The sequence below is a fragment of the Neocloeon triangulifer genome, unplaced genomic scaffold, assembly GCF_031216515.1.
Source record: "Neocloeon triangulifer isolate White Clay Creek 2 clone unplaced genomic scaffold, ASM3121651v1 ptg000022l, whole genome shotgun sequence".
NCBI lineage: Eukaryota > Metazoa > Arthropoda > Insecta > Ephemeroptera > Baetidae > Neocloeon > Neocloeon triangulifer.
The window spans coordinates 5250307-5269565 of NW_026775562.1; the positions used below are offsets into that span (position 1 = coordinate 5250307).

The window sequence follows — 19259 nt, forward strand, 5'->3', positions numbered from 1 at the left end:
TTCCCGAGCTCTCGAGCCTGAAAAATGGCTTTGACACTATGATACATTTTCTCTGTTATATTTAAGACAATTAACGTGTATAATCACAAAAAGTCCCCTTGACTTTTTCTTTTAGACCATGTATCGCACATAGTGACCACGTCACAAAAGGTCATTGACCTTTTGACCTTACCACAATATATTTTGCAAGTGTGGCACATATGGTTTGAAAGAACATATCAAGAGGAACATTTTGGTACTTAAAAATTTGTTTTAGCTATTCTAGCAGCAGAGATATCGCAGCTCAATGATAAATTATATTCTTAAAATTATCATTTTCGCCCACGAAAAAATAGGATAAACCTGCTACTAGTATAGCTACAACAAAGTTGTTGTATGATCACGGAAAGCCAAGATATAGCCGTTTGAAAGTTTCAAAACCCAATTTTGAACGTGGCGTAAAACCCGTAAATATTTTGTAAAGATCGCACGACCCTTGCCAACGCATCGTACCTTTCACGAATTTTCGCCGATAAATAAAAAGTACTTGTGAAATAGAAGTGATTTAAATCGAACATATGAAAAAAGCCTTGTAGATTGATTGCACTTCTATATATTTAATCCTGTTAGTAATTAACATATTGTTAGTTTATTCCCATGTAATCCACCAGTAAACGTAAATATTGGTTATATTGGTTTATAATGTATATTTTCAATCCTAAGATATGTGATTTTTCTACCCCGGCAGAGCATTGAACGAACAATTACGTAAAATATTCTCTCAAGTTTCTTTTCGCCGTGAAATGAATTTTAGAGAGCCAAAAATTTACAAGAGCTGCTTGTTTGCTCCTGAAATAGGGTCGCAAGCTGTGACCGAAACTAGTACTTAGAAATTTTTTTTTTTTTTTTTTTGAATAAAAATAATATTCGCAACGAGGAATAGCCCGATCTCTTCATTTCCATAATCATCTCCTGGAGTGTCAATTTGTACAAAAAAAATCATTCCTCAAGTAGTTTTATTTCCCCTTATTAAGCTTAATTTTCTCCCTCTAATCACCTCTAATTGAATGAATATTATAGGAAATTTTTATTAAGAATACTGCAATTTTTAAAATTTACATACAGAAAGGAAATTAATAATTGTATGTTAAAAAAATTTTCAGTTTAAAAAAAATTAGAATCATAAATATTGGATAACATCTTGTGCATGTTATATTTTTGTAACATTATGAAAAAATTGTCAATTTTTCGATCCATATGCTGTAATAAAATTCCGGAAATAATGAACAAAGTGTAAGCAAGTTACAGACAGGATTTATTTTACTTTCCACAGATTTTTCATTTATTCCTCAGCCTTGTTGTAGGTTTTTAAGCGGATAAACAAAATAAATATTTCGCCAGGGGTGAAAACGTAGAATCAACGATTTTCACACAAAATTTGAGACTATGTGATCTAGGTTGAATTTTGATAATTGATTGTTTTGACTTGTTTGGAGAAAAATAAAATGAAATGAAACTTTTTTCTGTGTGATAATATTTTATTTTTGTTTCAATATATAATTATTTTTACTATTATTATTATTTATTCTTCTCGGTCAACACAAAAAATTTTAAATTGGAAAAAAGAGAAGAAAGGGTTTACAACTAGCAGATGTCTGCTAAAACGCCCAACATCAAAAGAGACGGCCGCCGCGGTAAACCCATGGGATTTAAAAAAAAATCGCTTTCTTGACCATTTATTTCATAGTAAAACATAATTTCTGAAATACCTATTTACATGAAAAATATGGTTAGTTTGAATTCTATAGACCAGATTTAGAATTTGATAGCTTATATTTTTTGGTTTCCAAAATTAAAATGAATTTTAGTGAACATGCAAAGACAATTTTTTTTGGTCAACAGAAATAGTTATTCAGAACAAAAAGTTAGCTACTCTGGTGATAATTTCTATGTCTCGATTGTATAATCTATTGCCACGGTCGCGATTTGAGTTGAGCCGAGAGGTACAGTCGATTTGTAACTCTGTTTAAAAATTTTGTGCATCGATACGCAAGTTTTACTACGAACAGGAGTTTCAAGAATAGAAAATATGTGTAAAATTCTTTTTTGTGCATGTGCTTTAACACATCAGCTATTTTGAATCAACATACAAACTATTGAAAGAGAATAATTAATCTGCTTTTTTTATTCATATAATTTGTTTTGAAATTATCGCGGTACGGATATTAAAATTAATTTGAACGTTTTGGTATAATCAAGTAAAATTTTGAAGATTTCAAATTTATTTATTTGTTCAATTATTGATTGATTTATTTATTCTTCATTCTATAATACATTCAAAACACAACATCTTATATATATATATATATATATATATATATATATATATATATATATATATATATATATATATATATATATATATATATATATATATATATATATATATATATATATATATATATATATATATATATATATATATATATATATATATATATATATATATATATATATATATATATATATATATATATATATATATATATATATATATATATATATATATATATATATATATATATATATATATATATATATATATATATATATATATATATATATATATATATATATATATATATATATATATTTATAGTGTTATATCAATAATAATAATGCACACAAAAACCATAGTATAATAATTTTCTGTTGCAAATGAGGCGCGTCGCTGTGAGTCTCTGTGAATCGGCGTGACGCGTGACATTATTCAAGGAAGAATAATAATTACAATAACGTAAGTGCCTGCTCAAGGTAAGTCTGCCGTTTCCTCAAGTTATTGGAATTTCAGCACTTCATAAAATCCAGCGGAACCACCAAATAGCGCTCGATGAATAAAAAACAAAAAAAAAATGCATGGGGAAAGGAAATGGAGGATAGAAAATTAAATTACATTAAATAAAATTTTTATGTTTATGTTATTGATAATTACCTCCTTTATGCTATTTTGTAACATACTTTTATATTAGATTTCTAGATTTAAATAATATGTATAAAATTCAACACGATGAGTGAAATTTTACAGTATATTAACAGATACAGATAACAAGTAAGAGAAAAATTATAACGATGCGCGTCATAGTAATTACCTGCACTGCCATGCCTAATTAGGACATATCACAGATGGAAAAATATGATTCAACTCTCAAAATTGAGGAAAACTTGCCGGAGAATAATTATGAAAAAGCAGGAATCAGTGTGGGAAAATGTCGAAAGTTTCATTTCCTGCTACTTTCCCAGGGAGTTATAATATAATTACAATATGTGCCCAAAAGATAAACAAGCAAGGCGGAGATTCTTTTGTATATTTCATTATAAAAGGAGGATACATTCTTTTCGACAGACACAGAAGACACCATGCGTGTGTTCAAGATGAAAAAAACAGTATGGCTTCTAGCTATCGCACTCCAAGTAAATATCTAACTTTTATCATCATTATGTCATATGTATTATTGTACTTTTACCCATGAGCCATTATGAATATATTTTTGAATTCGATTGCTATGTAAAATGAAATTATGCATTATGCAGCTAAAATTTAACATAAATGGTATTTATTTTTACCAAAAGAACATGGTAAATGTGTAAATTCAAACGACAAAAATTATATAGTTTGAACTCAATAATAACTTGCACTTAGAAATTTACAGCAAAATTTGTAATTTGAAAAAATAATATACCACTTTCAGATGGCGATATCTGTAAGGGGTCAAAGTTCTGACTCGACCGCAACCGCATCGACCCTCACAGAAACCACAAACACAGCAGCTACAGCAACAGGTACTTCTACAATACATATTTAGGTTTTTATTTTTTTCTCCAAATAAACATACATTTATTTAGTTTTGTGAAATATTTATTAAAATTTAGCTTATTTCTTTAAAATTAACTTATTTATAAAGTGGTCTATAGTAACTTATCTTCTTAGTCTCTAAAATATAATATCTGAGCTAATATTATATTTTTTCGGCTGCGGTCTCATTTCTTTGAAATTAACGAAGTCTGTTAATAAATAATCTATTTTAATTTCTGGAATGCAGTCTAAATTTTCTTTATGTTTCTTTAAATTTTGTACTTTGAATAAAAAGGGGAGCATCGCAATGAATAATATAAATTTTAATTTAACATAAAATATGACTGAAATATAATAATCTATAACAAAATAAATGGACTAAAATAAAATAACAACATAAACCTTTTTTGCGCCCAGTTTGATACAACGTACAAAATTTAAAGAGAATAGCATGAAGTAAAACTCGCATGATATAAATCATGAGAAAATAAAAGATTTCTTTCAAATTAACGAGCCTAATATTTTTTTAATATATAATAGAAAATCTCTATCAATATCTGGAAAGATTCTAGTTTTACTTCGTGCTATTCTCTTTAAATTTTGTACTTTGTATCAAACTGGGCGCAAAAAAGGTTTATGTTGTTATTTTATTTTAGTCCATTTATTTGTTATAGATGATTATATTTCAGTCATATTTTATGTTAAATTAAAATTTATATTTAATTCTTCTTAAAATTTAATATATTGTTGATGTTTTATTAGATGCAGGCAGGGCTTACATGATATATTTATGCGGCAGTGGTCTAATGAGAATATAATAGATTTCTTCAAAATTATCGAGAGTTATGCAATTTAAGTTATGGAATGAATACTAATTTTTCATCACGTAAAATTCTTTACTTTGTGTTAACTGGGGCGCATCGCAATGAATAAATAAATTAATGGTGATGAATAGAGTTAAACATTTATAAAATATCTGCAGCTGGTTCTACCGATACTGGATCAACTGCAACCGGCTCAACTGCGACCGGATCAACCGGCACAACCGCAACCGGCTCAACTGCAACGGGCTCAACTGCAACCGGCTCAACTGCAACGGGCTCAACTGCTACCGGCTCAACCGCAACCGGCTCAACTGTGACCGGGTCAACTGCGAGTGCCTCAACTGCAACTGGCTCAACCGCGACTGGTTCAACCTTGACCGGCTCAACTGAGACCGGCTCCACCGCGACTGGTTCAACCTTGACCGGCTCCACCGCGACCGGTTCCACCGCGACCGGTTCCACCGCGACCGGTTCCACCGCGACCGGTTCCACCGCGACCGGCTCAACTGTGAGCGGCTCAACTGTGACCGGGTCAACTGCGAGTGCCTCAACTGCAACTGGCTCAACTGTGAGCGGCTCAACTGTGACCGGGTCAACTGCGAGTGCCTCAACTGCAACTGGCTCAACCGCGACTGGTTCAACTGAGACCGGCTCCACCGCGACCGGTTCCACCGCGACCGGCTCCACCGCGACCGGTTCCACCGCGACCGGTTCCACCGCGACCGGTTCCACCGCGACCGGTTCCACCGCGACCGGTTCCACCGCGACCGGTTCCACCGCGACCGGTTCCACCGCGACCGGTTCCACCGCGACCGGTTCCACCGCGACCGGTTCCACCGCGACCGGTTCCACCGCGACCGGTTCCACCGCGACCGGTTCCACCGCGACCGGTTCCACCGCGACCGGTTCCACCGCGACCGGTTCCACCGCGACCGGTTCCACCGCGACCGGGTCCACCGCGACCGGGTCCACCGCGACCGGGTCCACCGCGACCGGGTCCACCGCGACCGGGTCCACCGCGACCGGCTCCACCGCGACCGGCTCCACCGCGACCGGCTCCACCGCGACCGGCTCCACCGCGACCGGCTCCACCGCGACCGGCTCCACCGCGACCGGCTCCACCGCGACCGGCTCCACCGCGACCGGCTCCACCGCGACCGGCTCCACCGCGACCGGCTCCACCGCGACCGGCTCCACCGCGACCGGCTCCACCGCGACCGGCTCCACCGCGACCGGCTCCACCGCGACCGGGTCCACCGCGACCGGGTCCACCGCGACCGGGTCCACCGCGACCGGCTCAACCGCGACCGGCTCAACCGCGACCGGCTCAACCGCGACCGGCTCAACCGCGACCGGCTCAACCGCGACCGGCTCAACCGCGACCGGCTCAACCGCGACCGGCTCAACCGCGACCGGCTCAACCGCGACCGGCTCAACCGCGACCGGCTCAACCGCGACCGGCTCAACCGCGACCGGCTCAACCGCGACCGGCTCAACCGCGACCGGCTCAACCGCGACCGGCTCAACCGCGACCGGCTCAACCGCGACCGGCTCAACCGCGACCGGCTCAACCGCGACCGGCTCAACCGCGACCGGCTCAACCGCGACCGGCTCAACCGCGACCGGCTCAACCGCGACCGGCTCAACCGCGACCGGCTCAACCGCGACCGGCTCTACCGCGAGCGGCTCAACTGCGAGCGGCTCCACTGTGAGTGGTTCAACCGCGACCGGCTCAACTGCGAGTGGCTCAACCTTGACCGGTTCAACCGAAACCGGCTCAACTGCGAGCGGCTCAACTGCGAGTGGCTCAACTGCATCCGGTTCAACCGTGACCGGCTCAACTGCGAGTGGCTCAACTGCATCCGGTTCAACCGTGACCGGCTCAACTGCGAGCGGCTCCACTGCGAGTGGCTCAACCTTGACCGGTTCAACCGCGACCGGCTCAACTGCGAGCGGCTCAACCTTGACCGGTTCAACCGTGACCGGCTCAACTGCGAGCGGCTCAACCGCGACCGGGTCAACCGCGACCGGGTCAACCGCGACCGGGTCAACCGCGACCGGCTCAACTGCATCCGGCTCAACTGCGAGCGGCTCAACTGCGAGCGGCTCAACTGCGAGCGGCTCCACTGTGAGTGGTTCAACCGCGACCGGCTCAACTGCGAGTGGCTCAACCTTGACCGGTTCAACCGCGACCGGCTCAACTGCGAGCGGCTCAACCTTGACCGGTTCAACCGCGACCGGCTCAACTGCGAGCGGCTCAACTGCGACCGGGTCAACTGCATCTGGTTCAACCGCAACCGGCTCTACTGCGAGCGGCTCCACTGCGAGTGGCTCAACCGCAACCGGCTCTACTGCGAGCGGCTCCACTGCGAGTGGTTCAACCGCGACCGGCTCAACTGTGAGTGGGTCAACCGCGACCGGCTCAACTGCGAGTGGCTCAACCTTGACCGGTTCAACCGCGACCGGCTCAACTGCGAGCGGCTCCACTGCGAGTGGTTCAACCGCAACCGGCTCTACTGCGAGCGGCTCCACTGCGAGTGGTTCAACTGCGACCGGCTCAACTGTGAGTGGTTCAACCGCGACCGGCTCAACTGCGAGTGGCTCAACCTTGACCGGTTCAACCGCGACCGGCTCAACTGCGAGCGGCTCAACCTTGACCGGTTCAACCGTGACCGGCTCAACTGCGAGCGGCTCAACTGCGACCGGGTCAACTGCATCTGGTTCAACCGCAACCGGCTCAACTGCGAGCGGCTCCACAGCGAGTGGTTCAACCGCGACAGGCTCAACTGCGAGTGGTTCAACCGTGACCGGCTCAACTGCGAGTGGCTCATCCTTGACCGGTTCAACCGCGACCGGCTCAACTGTGAGCGGCTCAACTGCATCCGGTTCTACCGCGACCGGCTCAACTGTGAGCGGCTCAACTGCGAGCGGCTCAACCTTGACCGGTTCAACCGTGACCGGCTCAACTGCGAGCGGCTCAACTGCGACCGGGTCAACCGCGACCGGGTCAACCGCGACCGGGTCAACCGCGACCGGGTCAACCGCGACCGGCTCAACTGTGAGCGGCTCAACTGCATCCGGTTCTACCGCGACCGGCTCAACTGTGAGCGGCTCAACTGTGACCGGGTCAACCGCGACCGGTTCAACCGCGACCGGCTCAACTGCGAGCGGCTCAACCTTGACCGGTTCAACCGCGACCGGGTCAACCGCGACCGGGTCAACCGCGACCGGGTCAACCGCGACCGGGTCAACCGCGACCGGGTCAACCGCGACCGGGTCAACCGCGACCGGGTCAACCGCGACCGGGTCAACCGCGACCGGGTCAACCGCGACCGGGTCAACCGCGACCGGGTCAACCGCGACCGGGTCAACCGCGACCGGGTCAACCGCGACCGGGTCAACCGCGACCGGCTCAACCGCGACCGGCTCAACCGCGACCGGCTCAACCGCGACCGGCTCAACCGCGACCGGGTCAACCGCGATCGGGTCAACCGCGACCGGCTCAACTGCGAGTGGCTCAACTGCATCCGGTTCAACCGCGAGCGGCTCAACCGCGAGCGGCTCAACCGCGAGCGGCTCAACCGCGAGCGGCTCAACTGCGACCGGGTCAACTCCATCTGGTTCAACCGCAACCGGCTCAACTGCGAGTGTTTCAACTGCGACCGGCTCAACTGCGACCGGCTCAACTGCGAGTGGCTCAACTGCATCCGGCTCAACTGCGAGTGGCTCAACTGCGAGTGGTTCAACCGCGACAGGCTTAACTGCGAGTGGTTCAACCGTGACCGGCTCAACTGCGAGTGGCTCATCCTTGACCGGTTCAACCGCGACCGGTTCGACCGCGACCGGTTCAACCGCGACCGGCTCAACTGCGAGCGGCTCAACCTTGACCGGTTCAACCGTGACCGGCTCAACTGCGACCGGCTCAACTGCGACCGGGTCAACTGCATCCGGTTCAACCGCGACCGGCTCAACCGCGACTGGCTCAACCACGACAGTCTCAACCGGCTCAAGTTCGACCGGCTCTACTGCTACTGGTTTGACGGCCGCTGGCTCTACTGCAGCTGGCTCTACGTCCGCTGCTGGCTCTACTGCAGCTGGCTCCACTGCCACTTCTGGCTCTACGGCCGCAGGTTTTATTACCACTACGCCTACCGCTACTTCTGCTGCAGGTATTGCGTTTTGAAAAATTATTTTTGAGCGTGTCCGAGTGAGATTGAGGGGGCAATGGACCCAAAAAATAACCCTATCTGATTTTTAAATATGTCAAAGGGGGTGCCCAAAGGGGTCCTCTCACAAATTTTCAAAAATGCGGCGTTACCCTAAAATTGTAGGGGTGTAAAATTGACCCTTAAAGACCCTCTCCGGTCATTTGTATTGCTCTTTAATCTGACAGATTGCTAAATTTCGAGTATATCTTGTGAAAACACTATTTGAAAATTCCAAACCGTTGCGTCGCAATCAAAAGAAAATCTATATACGAGTGATTCGCGCGAAAAACGTGTGAGAATTGAGTAGCCAATCAGATCCATCAGTTTTGTACAAAAACTGCAGGATTTGGTCACATTAGCGCTGCGATCGCTGATTTTGCCAAGTTTTCCGCAGCGCCGTGGGGCAAAATCAGCGATCGCAGCGCCAATGTGACCAAATCCTGCAGTTTTTGTACAAAACTGATGGATCTGATTGGCTACTCAATTCTCACACATTTTTCGCGCGAATCACTCGTATTTTGGTTTTCTTTTGAATGAGACGCAACGGTTTGGAATTTTTAAATAGTGTTTTCACAAGATATACTCGAAATTTAGCAATCTTTCTGAATAAAGAGCAATACAAATGACCGGAGTGGGTCTTTAATTTTTTGGATTTACTCTAAATATGGAACGGCTTACGTTAGAAAAACGGTATAAGCTATTCTTAACTCAGTTTTTTACACTGAACAACTTTGCTGCTGACACAAGAGTCGTAGGCTTAAGGGAAATGTCAAGTTTTGGCAATTATTTAATTAAAGTCAAATTTTGACGATGACACCCCCCTCCGATTTTTTTCGTGGTATAGGAAAAAATGTTGCTCGTGAAATTTTACATCGACCCTGTAATTTTCAAAATAGCCATTTTCTCAGTTTATGAGTTATCACGGCTCGAAGAAGAAAAACCGTGTCCGAACATTCGATTTTGCCCGAAAAATCACATTTTCTCTTCTTCGGACAGTGATAACTCAAAAACTGAGAAAATGGCCGTTTTGAAAATTACAGGGACGATGTAAAATTTCATGAGCAACATTTTTTCCTATACCACGAAAAAATCGGAGGGGGGTGTCATCGTCAAAATTTGACTTTAATTAAATAATTGCCACAACTTGACATTTCCCTTAAGCCTACGAATTTTGTGTCAACATCAAAGTTGTTCAGCGTGAATTACTGAGTTAAGTAAAGCACATACCGTTTTTCTAACGTAAGCCGTTCCATATTTAGAGTAAATCCAAAAAAATTAAGGGTCAATGTTTCACCCCTAAACTTTTTGGGTAACGCCCCATCTTTGAGGTCTGAAAATTTGTGAGAGGACCCCTTTTGGCACCCCCTTTGACTTATTTAAAAATCATATATTATATATATCATATATTATATAAAATATTGTAAACAAATAATAATTAAATGTGTAAATCCATATTTTTAACAGCGATAATAAATTTCTTGCCAGCAGGAGCAACGACTGCTGCCGGAGGAACAACCACTTCTGGCGGGGCCACTACCGCTGCCGGAGCCATGACCTCTGCTAGTGGGGCAACAACCGCTGGTGGTGGAGCAACAACAGCTGCTGGTGGAGCAACAACCACTGCCGGTGGTGCTACGACTGCAGTGGGAACGACCACTTCATCGTCCTCTACAAGTTCTACATCCACTTCAACATCAACAACAACTACTACAACTACCCGGCCATTAGTTATTCCAAGATGTGCGCAAATAAATGGGGTAAATATTATAAAATTTATTATTTTAATTTTTTAAAATTTATTCTGATTGAATGATTGCAGAATGTACTCGCCAAATGCTGCACTCCTATTGCACCACAGTTGCTTGGTTTCAGTAGAAGTGAGGTCAGAACCTGCAAATCGTCGAGATTGAAAATGAACGCTTTCAATGTGTTGACACTGACCAAGCAACAAAAAACTAATAATAGTCCCGTTAATTCCATCAATTTTAATAGCCAGTCAGTTATAAGGGCTCTGGGAAGTTCAGCTGTGTGTTTTATATTGCTTATGATGAAAAAGGTGATGGTGATTTTCAATTTTTAGTGCATCGTGAATTGTGTTCTTGGATCAAGGGGTGCTGTAAGTATCACATTTTCAATTAAGTGAAGTAATTGGTGACTAGCATGTTACTTTTTATTTTTATCGTCATTGATTTTTAGTCTACTGAAAATATGAAAATACAGTTATTAGCAGAGTTTCGTGAAAACAAAATCTTTTAAAGGGTGTGTATCTTAAATATATTTAAATTCTTCTGATGACCAAATAATTTCACAATCAACACATTGCCACAAATGATAGCAATTTTTAAGCAGGAACTTAACTATATGTACATACAGGTTGGCCCATAAGTAGTCCGTGATCTTTGACAGCTCGCCACGGGCGAACCGTTGGTCGAATTTGAAAAATCTGCACAGATTCTGAAAGCCCAACTTTCTACAAATTTGCCTGGCATAGTAAGAATTTTGCCAGAGTTGAAATTGTAATTGTTTTAAAAGGAAAACTAAAAAATGAGAAAGTGCCTTATGGGACTTCCCATATAGCAGCATTATGAGTGTCGGAAGTTCAAAGTGAAAATCATGTTTTTTAGGTAAATCGACCCTCCTGAACACGAATCCGTGGTCGGTTTTTTGAAATTCTCATTATTTCTAATTTTTTCCCTCAATTTGCAAATATTTGCAAAATGTGCCAAAAAAACTAACATGCGGAGATAAAAATCTGAAAATTGCTGGAGGGGTGCATCTTGAACATAACAACAACGTAATTTTTCCATACTTGCTATTTTCCGGAAAATTGACCATTTTCACAAGGGGTCCACGTTTTGGTTGATTTCTCGATTTCTATGGGAGATAAAAACAAAACTTAAAGTGATTCTGGAAGCTGATTAAATTTCCTATCTTTCCTCTGTGAACATTAGCTTTCCAACACTGGCTGCTTTTCCGGAAAATTGAAGAAAAAAATTAACTTATTTTTCCCAGAGAGTATGCAACCCGCAACAGAAAGTCTAAATAGCCAAAATGTAGCTTGGTTCTTTGGCAAGACACCCCTAAAATTTCAAAACTTTTCCTCCAGCCGTTTTTCCGCAATCGCCGATTTTCCCGACCCCTTTTGGGAAAAATAAAACTTTTCCGGAAAGGCATGTGTGATGCATCATTCGATTAGGCACGTCAAGGAGATGCTAGAAATGAATTTTTATCAAAATCGGATCATTTTTCAAATTTTCAGAGCAGTTTTTGTAAATTAAAAAAAGTTCATTTTTCAAACTGCTCTGAAAATTTGAAAAATGATCCGATTTTGATAAAAATTCATTTCTAGCATCTCCTTGACGTGCCTAATCGAATGATGCATCACACATGCCTTTCCGGAAAAGTTTTATTTTTCCCAAAAGGGGTCGGGAAAATCGGCGATTGCGGAAAAACGGCTGGAGGAAAAGTTTTGAAATTTTAGGGGTGTCTTGCCAAAGAACCAAGCTACATTTTGGCTATTTAGACTTTCTGTTGCGGGTTGCATACTCTCTGGGAAAAATAAGTTAATTTTTTTCTTCAATTTTCCGGAAAAGCAGCCAGTGTTGGAAAGCTAATGTTCACAGAGGAAAGATAGGAAATTTAATCAGCTTCCAGAATCACTTTAAGTTTTGTTTTTATCTCCCATAGAAATCGAGAAATCAACCAAAACGTGGACCCCTTGTGAAAATGGTCAATTTTCCGGAAAATAGCAAGTATGGAAAAATTACGTTGTTGTTATGTTCAAGATGCACCCCTCCAGCAATTTTCAGATTTTTATCTCCGCATGTTAGTTTTTTTGGCACATTTTGCAAATATTTGCAAATTGAGGGAAAAAATTAGAAATAATGAGAATTTCAAAAAACCGACCACGGATTCGTGTTCAGGAGGGTCGATTTACCTAAAAAACATGATTTTCACTTTGAACTTCCGACACTCATAATGCTGCTATATGGGAAGTCCCATAAGGCACTTTCTCATTTTTTAGTTTTCCTTTTAAAACAATTACAATTTCAACTCTGGCAAAATTCTTACTATGCCAGGCAAATTTGTAGAAAGTTGGGCTTTCAGAATCTGTGCAGATTTTTCAAATTCGACCAACGGTTCGCCCGTGGCGAGCTGTCAAAGATCACGGACTACTTATGGGCCAATAATCGGTTGCTATCTGCGATCTGTGAAAAGCGAAATTTAACAAATATAAAGTCAATTTAATCAATGAATTTTATAATACTGTGTTGCAATTGGGGCGCGTCGCAGTGAGTAATTGCATCGTGGCGACGTCTCATAAGTCAATAAAGAAGAATAATAATAATAATTAAATATTTAAAAATTTATATAATTATTTTTACTTGTGTTCTACAATTTTTTATTGTACTTAATTAATGTTGTGAGTATTCCATTTTTTTTTTTTTTTTAGAATTTGTATATAGTTAATTGCAAACAATTAGTTTTTGCCGTGTTTTATCTGCAATAACACATAGAATAAAGATTAAATTGATGATGTTTACTATTATTCACATGTCTTTAAAAAAAATTAATAAAATAATCAGTGCCAATAAAATTCTTTGATTATTAGCCCATATTATTTTCAATCGGAATTAGGGATTGAATGATAATTTTCCTTAGTATGCAGCTGGAGTTCTGGATTCAGCCAAGTTAACCGCTCTTTTGACAGCATCTAATAGTCCAACGTGGACTCCTATCATAACTGATGCAGTGACAAAATGTGTCTCAACTGTTGGTGGTATGTTTATTTCATGTTTTGCTATATATGCTTGCATTTCTATCTTGATAATTTAGCTCTCAGCATACCGAATTTTGTAAATGGACGACAAGTTTGCGTTGGAAAATACTTCATTATCATGCAATGTATTCTGTCCGAAATGATTGCCGTAAGTTTGCCAGAGATTTTTTTTTGTTTTTTGGAACATAATTTTATATAACTATCAATCTCGCAGAAATGTCCAACTAGAGGTAACTAAAAGCTATAGAGTTTCTTTGGAGCTAATTGAATTATCTTTCATTTTAACTCTAAGGAACAACTAGAAATTGCAGAAATCAATACTCAATATTTAATGGCTGCTATGGCAGTCTCTTTACTCACGCTGTCTGGAAGCAGGTTGGTGTTGACAAAAAGAAGAAGAACAAGGTAAAGATTGTAAAGGAAATAAAGAAGGTGGACGAAGGTGACAAAGAATCCGTTGTAAATAACGGTGAGAAGTTAAATAAAAACAAGAAGAAGAAAGTCAAGAAGGTGAAAAAGGTAAAGAAAGAGAAGGGAGAAATCAAAGATCAATTAGGACAAAAGGAGGGCGAAAAAAAAGTGAAGAATGAAAAGAATAAGAAAATAAAGGAAAAGAAGAAGGAAGTTCAAAAACTCAAACAAGAAAGCGCAGCAAACGGAACCAAAAAGAAAGAGAAAAAAGAAAAAAAGAAACCGATTGGCGGAAACGGTATCAAGAAGCAGGAGAAACAAAAACAGATTGGTGAAAATCAAATTAAAAAGGTTAAGAAAGTGAGAAAAGAAAAGAAGGAGAAGAATAAAAAGCAACAGATTGTCGAAAGTGGTATGAAAAAAGCTAAAAAAGAAAAGAAGGCGAAGAAACAGAATGAAGTAAATGGAGTTAAAAAGTTTAAAAAGAGAAGGAAAAATCAGGAGAATGGTACGAAAAGAGAAAAGAAAGAGAAGAACGGAAAACTTGGAAAAGAGGAAGGGATGAAGGGAAAGGGGAAAAAAGCCAAGAAGCAAAATGGAGAAGATAGAGAAAAGGACGTTAAAAATTTAAAAAAGACAAAGAAGACACTGACGCAAAAACAAGAGAACGTAGAAAATGGAGACAAGAATATTAAAAAGGTAAAGAAGCAAAAGAAAGTCAAGAAGCAAAATGGCGTAGATGGAGGAAAGGATATTACAAAGGTTAAGAAGGCGCAGACTGAAAAACAAGAGAACGGGAAAAATGGAATTAAAATGGGAAAAAAATCCAAAAAACCAAAGGATGGAAATGGAGACAAGAATATTGAAAAGGTAAAGAAGCAAAAGAAAGCCAAGAAGCAAAATGGCGTAGATGCTGGAGAAAAGGATGTTACAAAGGTTCAGAAGGCGCAGACTGAAAAACAAGAGAACGGGAAAAATGGAATTAAATTGGGAAAAAAAGCCAAAAAACCAAAGGATGGAAACGGAGACAAGAATATCAAAAAGGTAAAGAAGCAAAAGAAAGCCAAGAAGCAAAATGGCGTAGATGGAGAAAAGGATGTAACAAAGGTACAAAAGGTAAAAAAGGCGCAAACGGAAAAACAAGAAAAAGGATATAAGGGAATTAAAAAGGAAAAGAAAGCCAAGAAACAAAAGGGACAGAAGGGAGAAAACGATATTAAAAAGAAGAAGAAAGCCAAGAAGCAAATTCAGACGACATGGAACAATGGAACGAAAATTGAATCGGAGAATAATAAAAAAATGTCAAAAGATGACGGTAAAAAGTTAAAAAAGCAAAAGGAAAACATCGAACAAGACATTAATGAAGGGGGGAAAACTAAAAGGAAGAATACAAAACAAGGAAATGAAATAAAAAATGTTGAGAATCGAGGAACTAGACTGAAAAAGCAAAAGATTGATACTAAAGAAAAAGAAGGTAATCTTGGCGCCAATAAGACGAAAGATGCATAATCAGATTCATCTGAGGTCATTTCAACGCACCAAATTTAATTCGCTTATAATCCTTCTATTTGTACGGTATAATCGCTATCAGAGACTAATTTGTTGAACTTATATAATAAACATTTTAGAATCAAATGAAAACTTCGATTCTTATTTGTAACAAAAGCAAAGCACCCTAATTATTTGTATTTTATTCAACGATAGTGTTTTCCTTTTAAAGATTTCATTATTTATTCTTTTCGGTCAGTGCTAAAATTTTTAAATTGGAAAAAAAGAGAAGAAAGGGTTACATTTGATTTAAGTGAAGGTTCTTAAAGTTCCAATAATACTTGTAAAGTAGGCAACCGAAGCCAATTCAAGGAGATGTCGCCTAACTACAGCCCAATTTTAATTATTCTAACGCCAGTATTTATTATTTTACACCTAATATCACATATAGGACTGAAAAGATGAATTATTCTACGGATAGTGTTGTTACTGAATTAAGCAACTGGCGATTTAAGCAAAAGAGTGAACTTTTAGATGTATTTTTACATCTCAAATAGAATACTTTATTAGTACCAAAAATTAATTTGTATTTCAGGATTAAAAAAATTAATATTTAGAATTGCGGTGATTTTTTCAGAGTTTAAATTATTTGTGTTAATACTGTAAATTTTCGGGTCGCCACGTTTTGTGAGAAAATGCAATATCAGAAAAATGGAAAACTAAAATGTCAGAAATTGTTTTGTCAGAATATTAAATGAAAGAAAATTTTCTTGAAATGTCAGAATATTTTTTACTAGAAATATTTTTTGTCAGAAAACTATTACACGAAGTTACATTTACAGGAATGTAATTTTTATCAGAAAATTGTTTATGGTAAAAATACATTTTACGCGTCTACATTGGAAATTTCAAAGGCTAGAGGAAGTGTTTGTCTAGTGGGCCCCAAAGGAGTAGCTTCTTTTGGATCAAATGTTGAAGTGGGAAAAGCAATGTAGCAATTTGTATTATAAGACAATTTTGATGTTGTTTTACTGAATCTTCTGACTCCAATCTCCAAATAAATCTCTTCTTCATTAATTTTTGTGTCTTGACTTGATGTATGATGTTGTTGTAATAAATAAAAATGATTGCATCTAATGCAGAATAATTAAATTTTTACTGAAATTTTTGTTTCAATAAAAAAGATTGGTTTTCACTTTCTACAAATTTTACCAACAACTTTAGGTTTAGTGAGATTATTTCAAAAGTGGGATGCCGGTTGTTGTCAACTCTAAGAAGCACTCGGGCCTTGACGACGCTAGGCACCAGTGTTAGTCTCGCCACACGGGCTCTTTTGAAAAGAAGAGGTCGGTGCACCTTAGTCAAACGTCATACTCAACTCTGCCCGTCATCAAAAATTTCAGCTAGAAATGGAAATGATGAATTAAATCAAGTTAGATGATTTTTAGGGTCTATTTGGAACATATTTTACAGCTAACTTAGCCATTTGCGCCACGCACGCACGATGTCCAGATAGACAGAGAGAATTGGGTATACGGAAACATACGAAAACTTACTACTGAAACGGTGGATCTCGGATGTGTCTAGGGTTTTTTGGGTTGGCTGAAAGAGATGAACTTTACTCTAATTAATTGGATAATTCGCGGGCGAATTACTCGACGGCGGCTGCGAGTGCAGTCGTCTGATTCGGGTGATCTGAAATGTAAAACACGAAGGTGGGTGAAGCAGCCGGGCTAGCCTCTTTGCTTAGGAGCGGGCCGGCGGCACAGGCTTATAAGCGCGCCTTGCCTTCCAAGGGGAACACACTAAGTGAAACAACTTGAATTGCTCGTGGAACTGAATAGCCGGATGCAGTCGGTTTATTTGTGACATTCATCACATAATACATTTCTGTTTAAAGTCCAAGTTACAATATTAATTTTAATATTATTTAATTGACTGTTTAATATTTAATTATGGTTTGATTACATGCGTGTTGTTTATTGATTATTTTAATTAATTGATTGAGCAATTTAATTAATGATTTTTGGGGTTGCACAACCTATCTGAGAGTGGGAAGCAGCACAGTGGGCGATATATTGTTATCAAAAAATCGGTGCGCCCACGGATATTCACTACCCTTACCTGTAAAAATAATATTTTTAATTTTTTATTTTGTTGATCGTGAAGTTATTTATTTCATTTAAATATTTTAAATGTTTCAATTATTAGTTTAAACGAAGCAAAGCGAATTTTTGGAAGATTTTTTAAATACAAACAAAGAATGTGTTCAGAAATGCGCAACTTGTTCAGAGGGCCTATATATGCGGCCCATCTCGGCACGGACCTCTATTGAGGCTCAGCGTTTTAGCAACCTGTTTGCCAAAGGTGTTGCCGTACGTTTCTTCACATTTTGTAAAATTTTTTTTTGTTTTCATGACTTGATTTGTGAAGAATAAACAATAATGATAATAATAATAATATATTGAAAATAACTTTCATTAGATTAAAAATAATTATTATGATAATAACATTAAATGAGGCGGATCGGGTCTTTTTGATATTGGTAGTTTTATCAAAGTTCTTGCTAGTGGTGTTGCCGTTTTGTCCCAAAATTTCCTCTCTTTTCTAAAATTGGCGTTGAATACCTGTTTAAAATATATTTATGATATTAAATTTGCTGATCACAATATCCCTTATTATGTCAAAGCAGTCATTTTAAAAGTTTAGGGGTGAATGAAGCTGACTCATAAATTTTACATGAAAACAATTCTCCTTACTTAAAGAAGTTATTAATCCTCCGCGATGAGTATCACATGAGAGCTTCGAGTTCACACCGAACATTCCGCCATTTGATTATTGCAATAATGAATAATGACTAATGACACTTTCAGAATGTCAAGCATCTTTTTTGGAATGCTCTGCCGCAGAGTGTGTGGTTGGTGTTTAAAAAATTAAATATAAAAAAAACTTTTGAACCAGTGTATAAGGTGAATCAATGAAATTTATCTGAACCATTTATGAAAATTGAATGTAATTGCACTGACTAAAAGCTTAAGTGCCAGGCTAAATAAAAGACGAATATAAAGTCTAACCTGGAGCTATTGCAAGGAATAAGAGCAAAAACTAAAAGTAAATAACGGCATTTCAAAGTATCAGGCAGTTAAAATAAATACAAGCCCTCAGCAAAACACTTTTAATTGCTTGTTACACATTTCATAAATTTTAATTTTGATATTTTCTTACAATTCATATTAAAATTCTAAAAGGGTTCGTCGCAATGAGTAATTTCATCGTGGTGACGCCACATAAGTCAATAAATAGCAATAATAATATAAATAAATTTCATTTGCAACTAAAATTGAATGTAAAAAATCTGATGTAACATTTGGAAAAATAAACAAAAAAGAAAAATAGGCACTGCATTTTTTCAACAATACTCGTCGGATTCTCTTTTGATCAGGGTTCATCAGGTGTCCATCCGCATTGGTCAAATTTGAGAAGGCGAGCTCGTCGTCCATACCACTTTATTAGTGCAATCATTTTGGATTTAACAGAGTTCAATTAGTTAAAATGGGATTTTATTTAATATATTATGAGTGAAAATGGAGTCAACTGCAGCGGATGAACCAGAAATAAAAGCAACAACGTAAAGCAATTAAAAAATTGTCATTCCAAATATTTAGGATCTTTTAATTTAATTTTATATTACACTAAATAATTCAATTTGATATATT

The 19259-nt window shown here is 39.4% G+C and overlaps 1 protein-coding gene and 1 long non-coding RNA gene across 3 annotated transcripts; one reads left to right on the forward strand and one right to left on the reverse strand.

Annotated features, from left to right (window-relative positions):
* Nucleotides 1-8558: 8558 nt before the first annotated feature.
* On the forward strand, nt 8559-15690 carry LOC132204256 (DNA ligase 1-like). Of its 2 annotated transcripts, none has more exons than XM_059632644.1 (8): nt 8559-8825; nt 10350-10621; nt 10684-10890; nt 10945-10980; nt 13527-13644; nt 13701-13792; nt 13859-13874; nt 13937-15690. In XM_059632644.1, exons 2-8 carry the CDS (start codon nt 10415-10417, stop codon nt 15562-15564), a joined length of 2304 nt encoding a protein of 767 aa, XP_059488627.1. In that variant the 5' UTR covers nt 8559-8825; nt 10350-10414; the 3' UTR covers nt 15565-15690. The 2 variants fall into 2 exon arrangements, with proteins under 2 accessions (XP_059488627.1, XP_059488628.1); XM_059632645.1 differs by having other exon boundaries at nt 10353-10621.
* Nucleotides 15691-16489: 799 nt separating this feature from the next.
* Nucleotides 16490-17330, reverse strand: LOC132204706 (uncharacterized). Its single transcript, XR_009442545.1, has 3 exons — nt 17199-17330; nt 17100-17145; nt 16490-16946 (listed from the first exon to the last, which is right to left on the reverse strand). It is a non-coding gene; the product is annotated as an uncharacterized LOC132204706 (long non-coding RNA).
* Between the last annotated feature and the right edge of the window lie 1929 nt (nt 17331-19259).

Bases quoted from the DNA above. Each gene is read 5' to 3' on its own strand.
- LOC132204256 (XM_059632644.1), top strand. From the start codon at position 10,415: ATGACCTCTGCTAGTGGGGCAACAACCGCTGGTGGTGGAGCAACAACA. The intron at 10,622-10,683 runs GTAAATATTATA...GAATGATTGCAG, and splicing joins GATGTGCGCAAATAAATGGG to AATGTACTCGCCAAATGCTG. The intron at 10,891-10,944 runs GTGTGTTTTATA...TTCAATTTTTAG, and splicing joins GGGCTCTGGGAAGTTCAGCT to TGCATCGTGAATTGTGTTCT.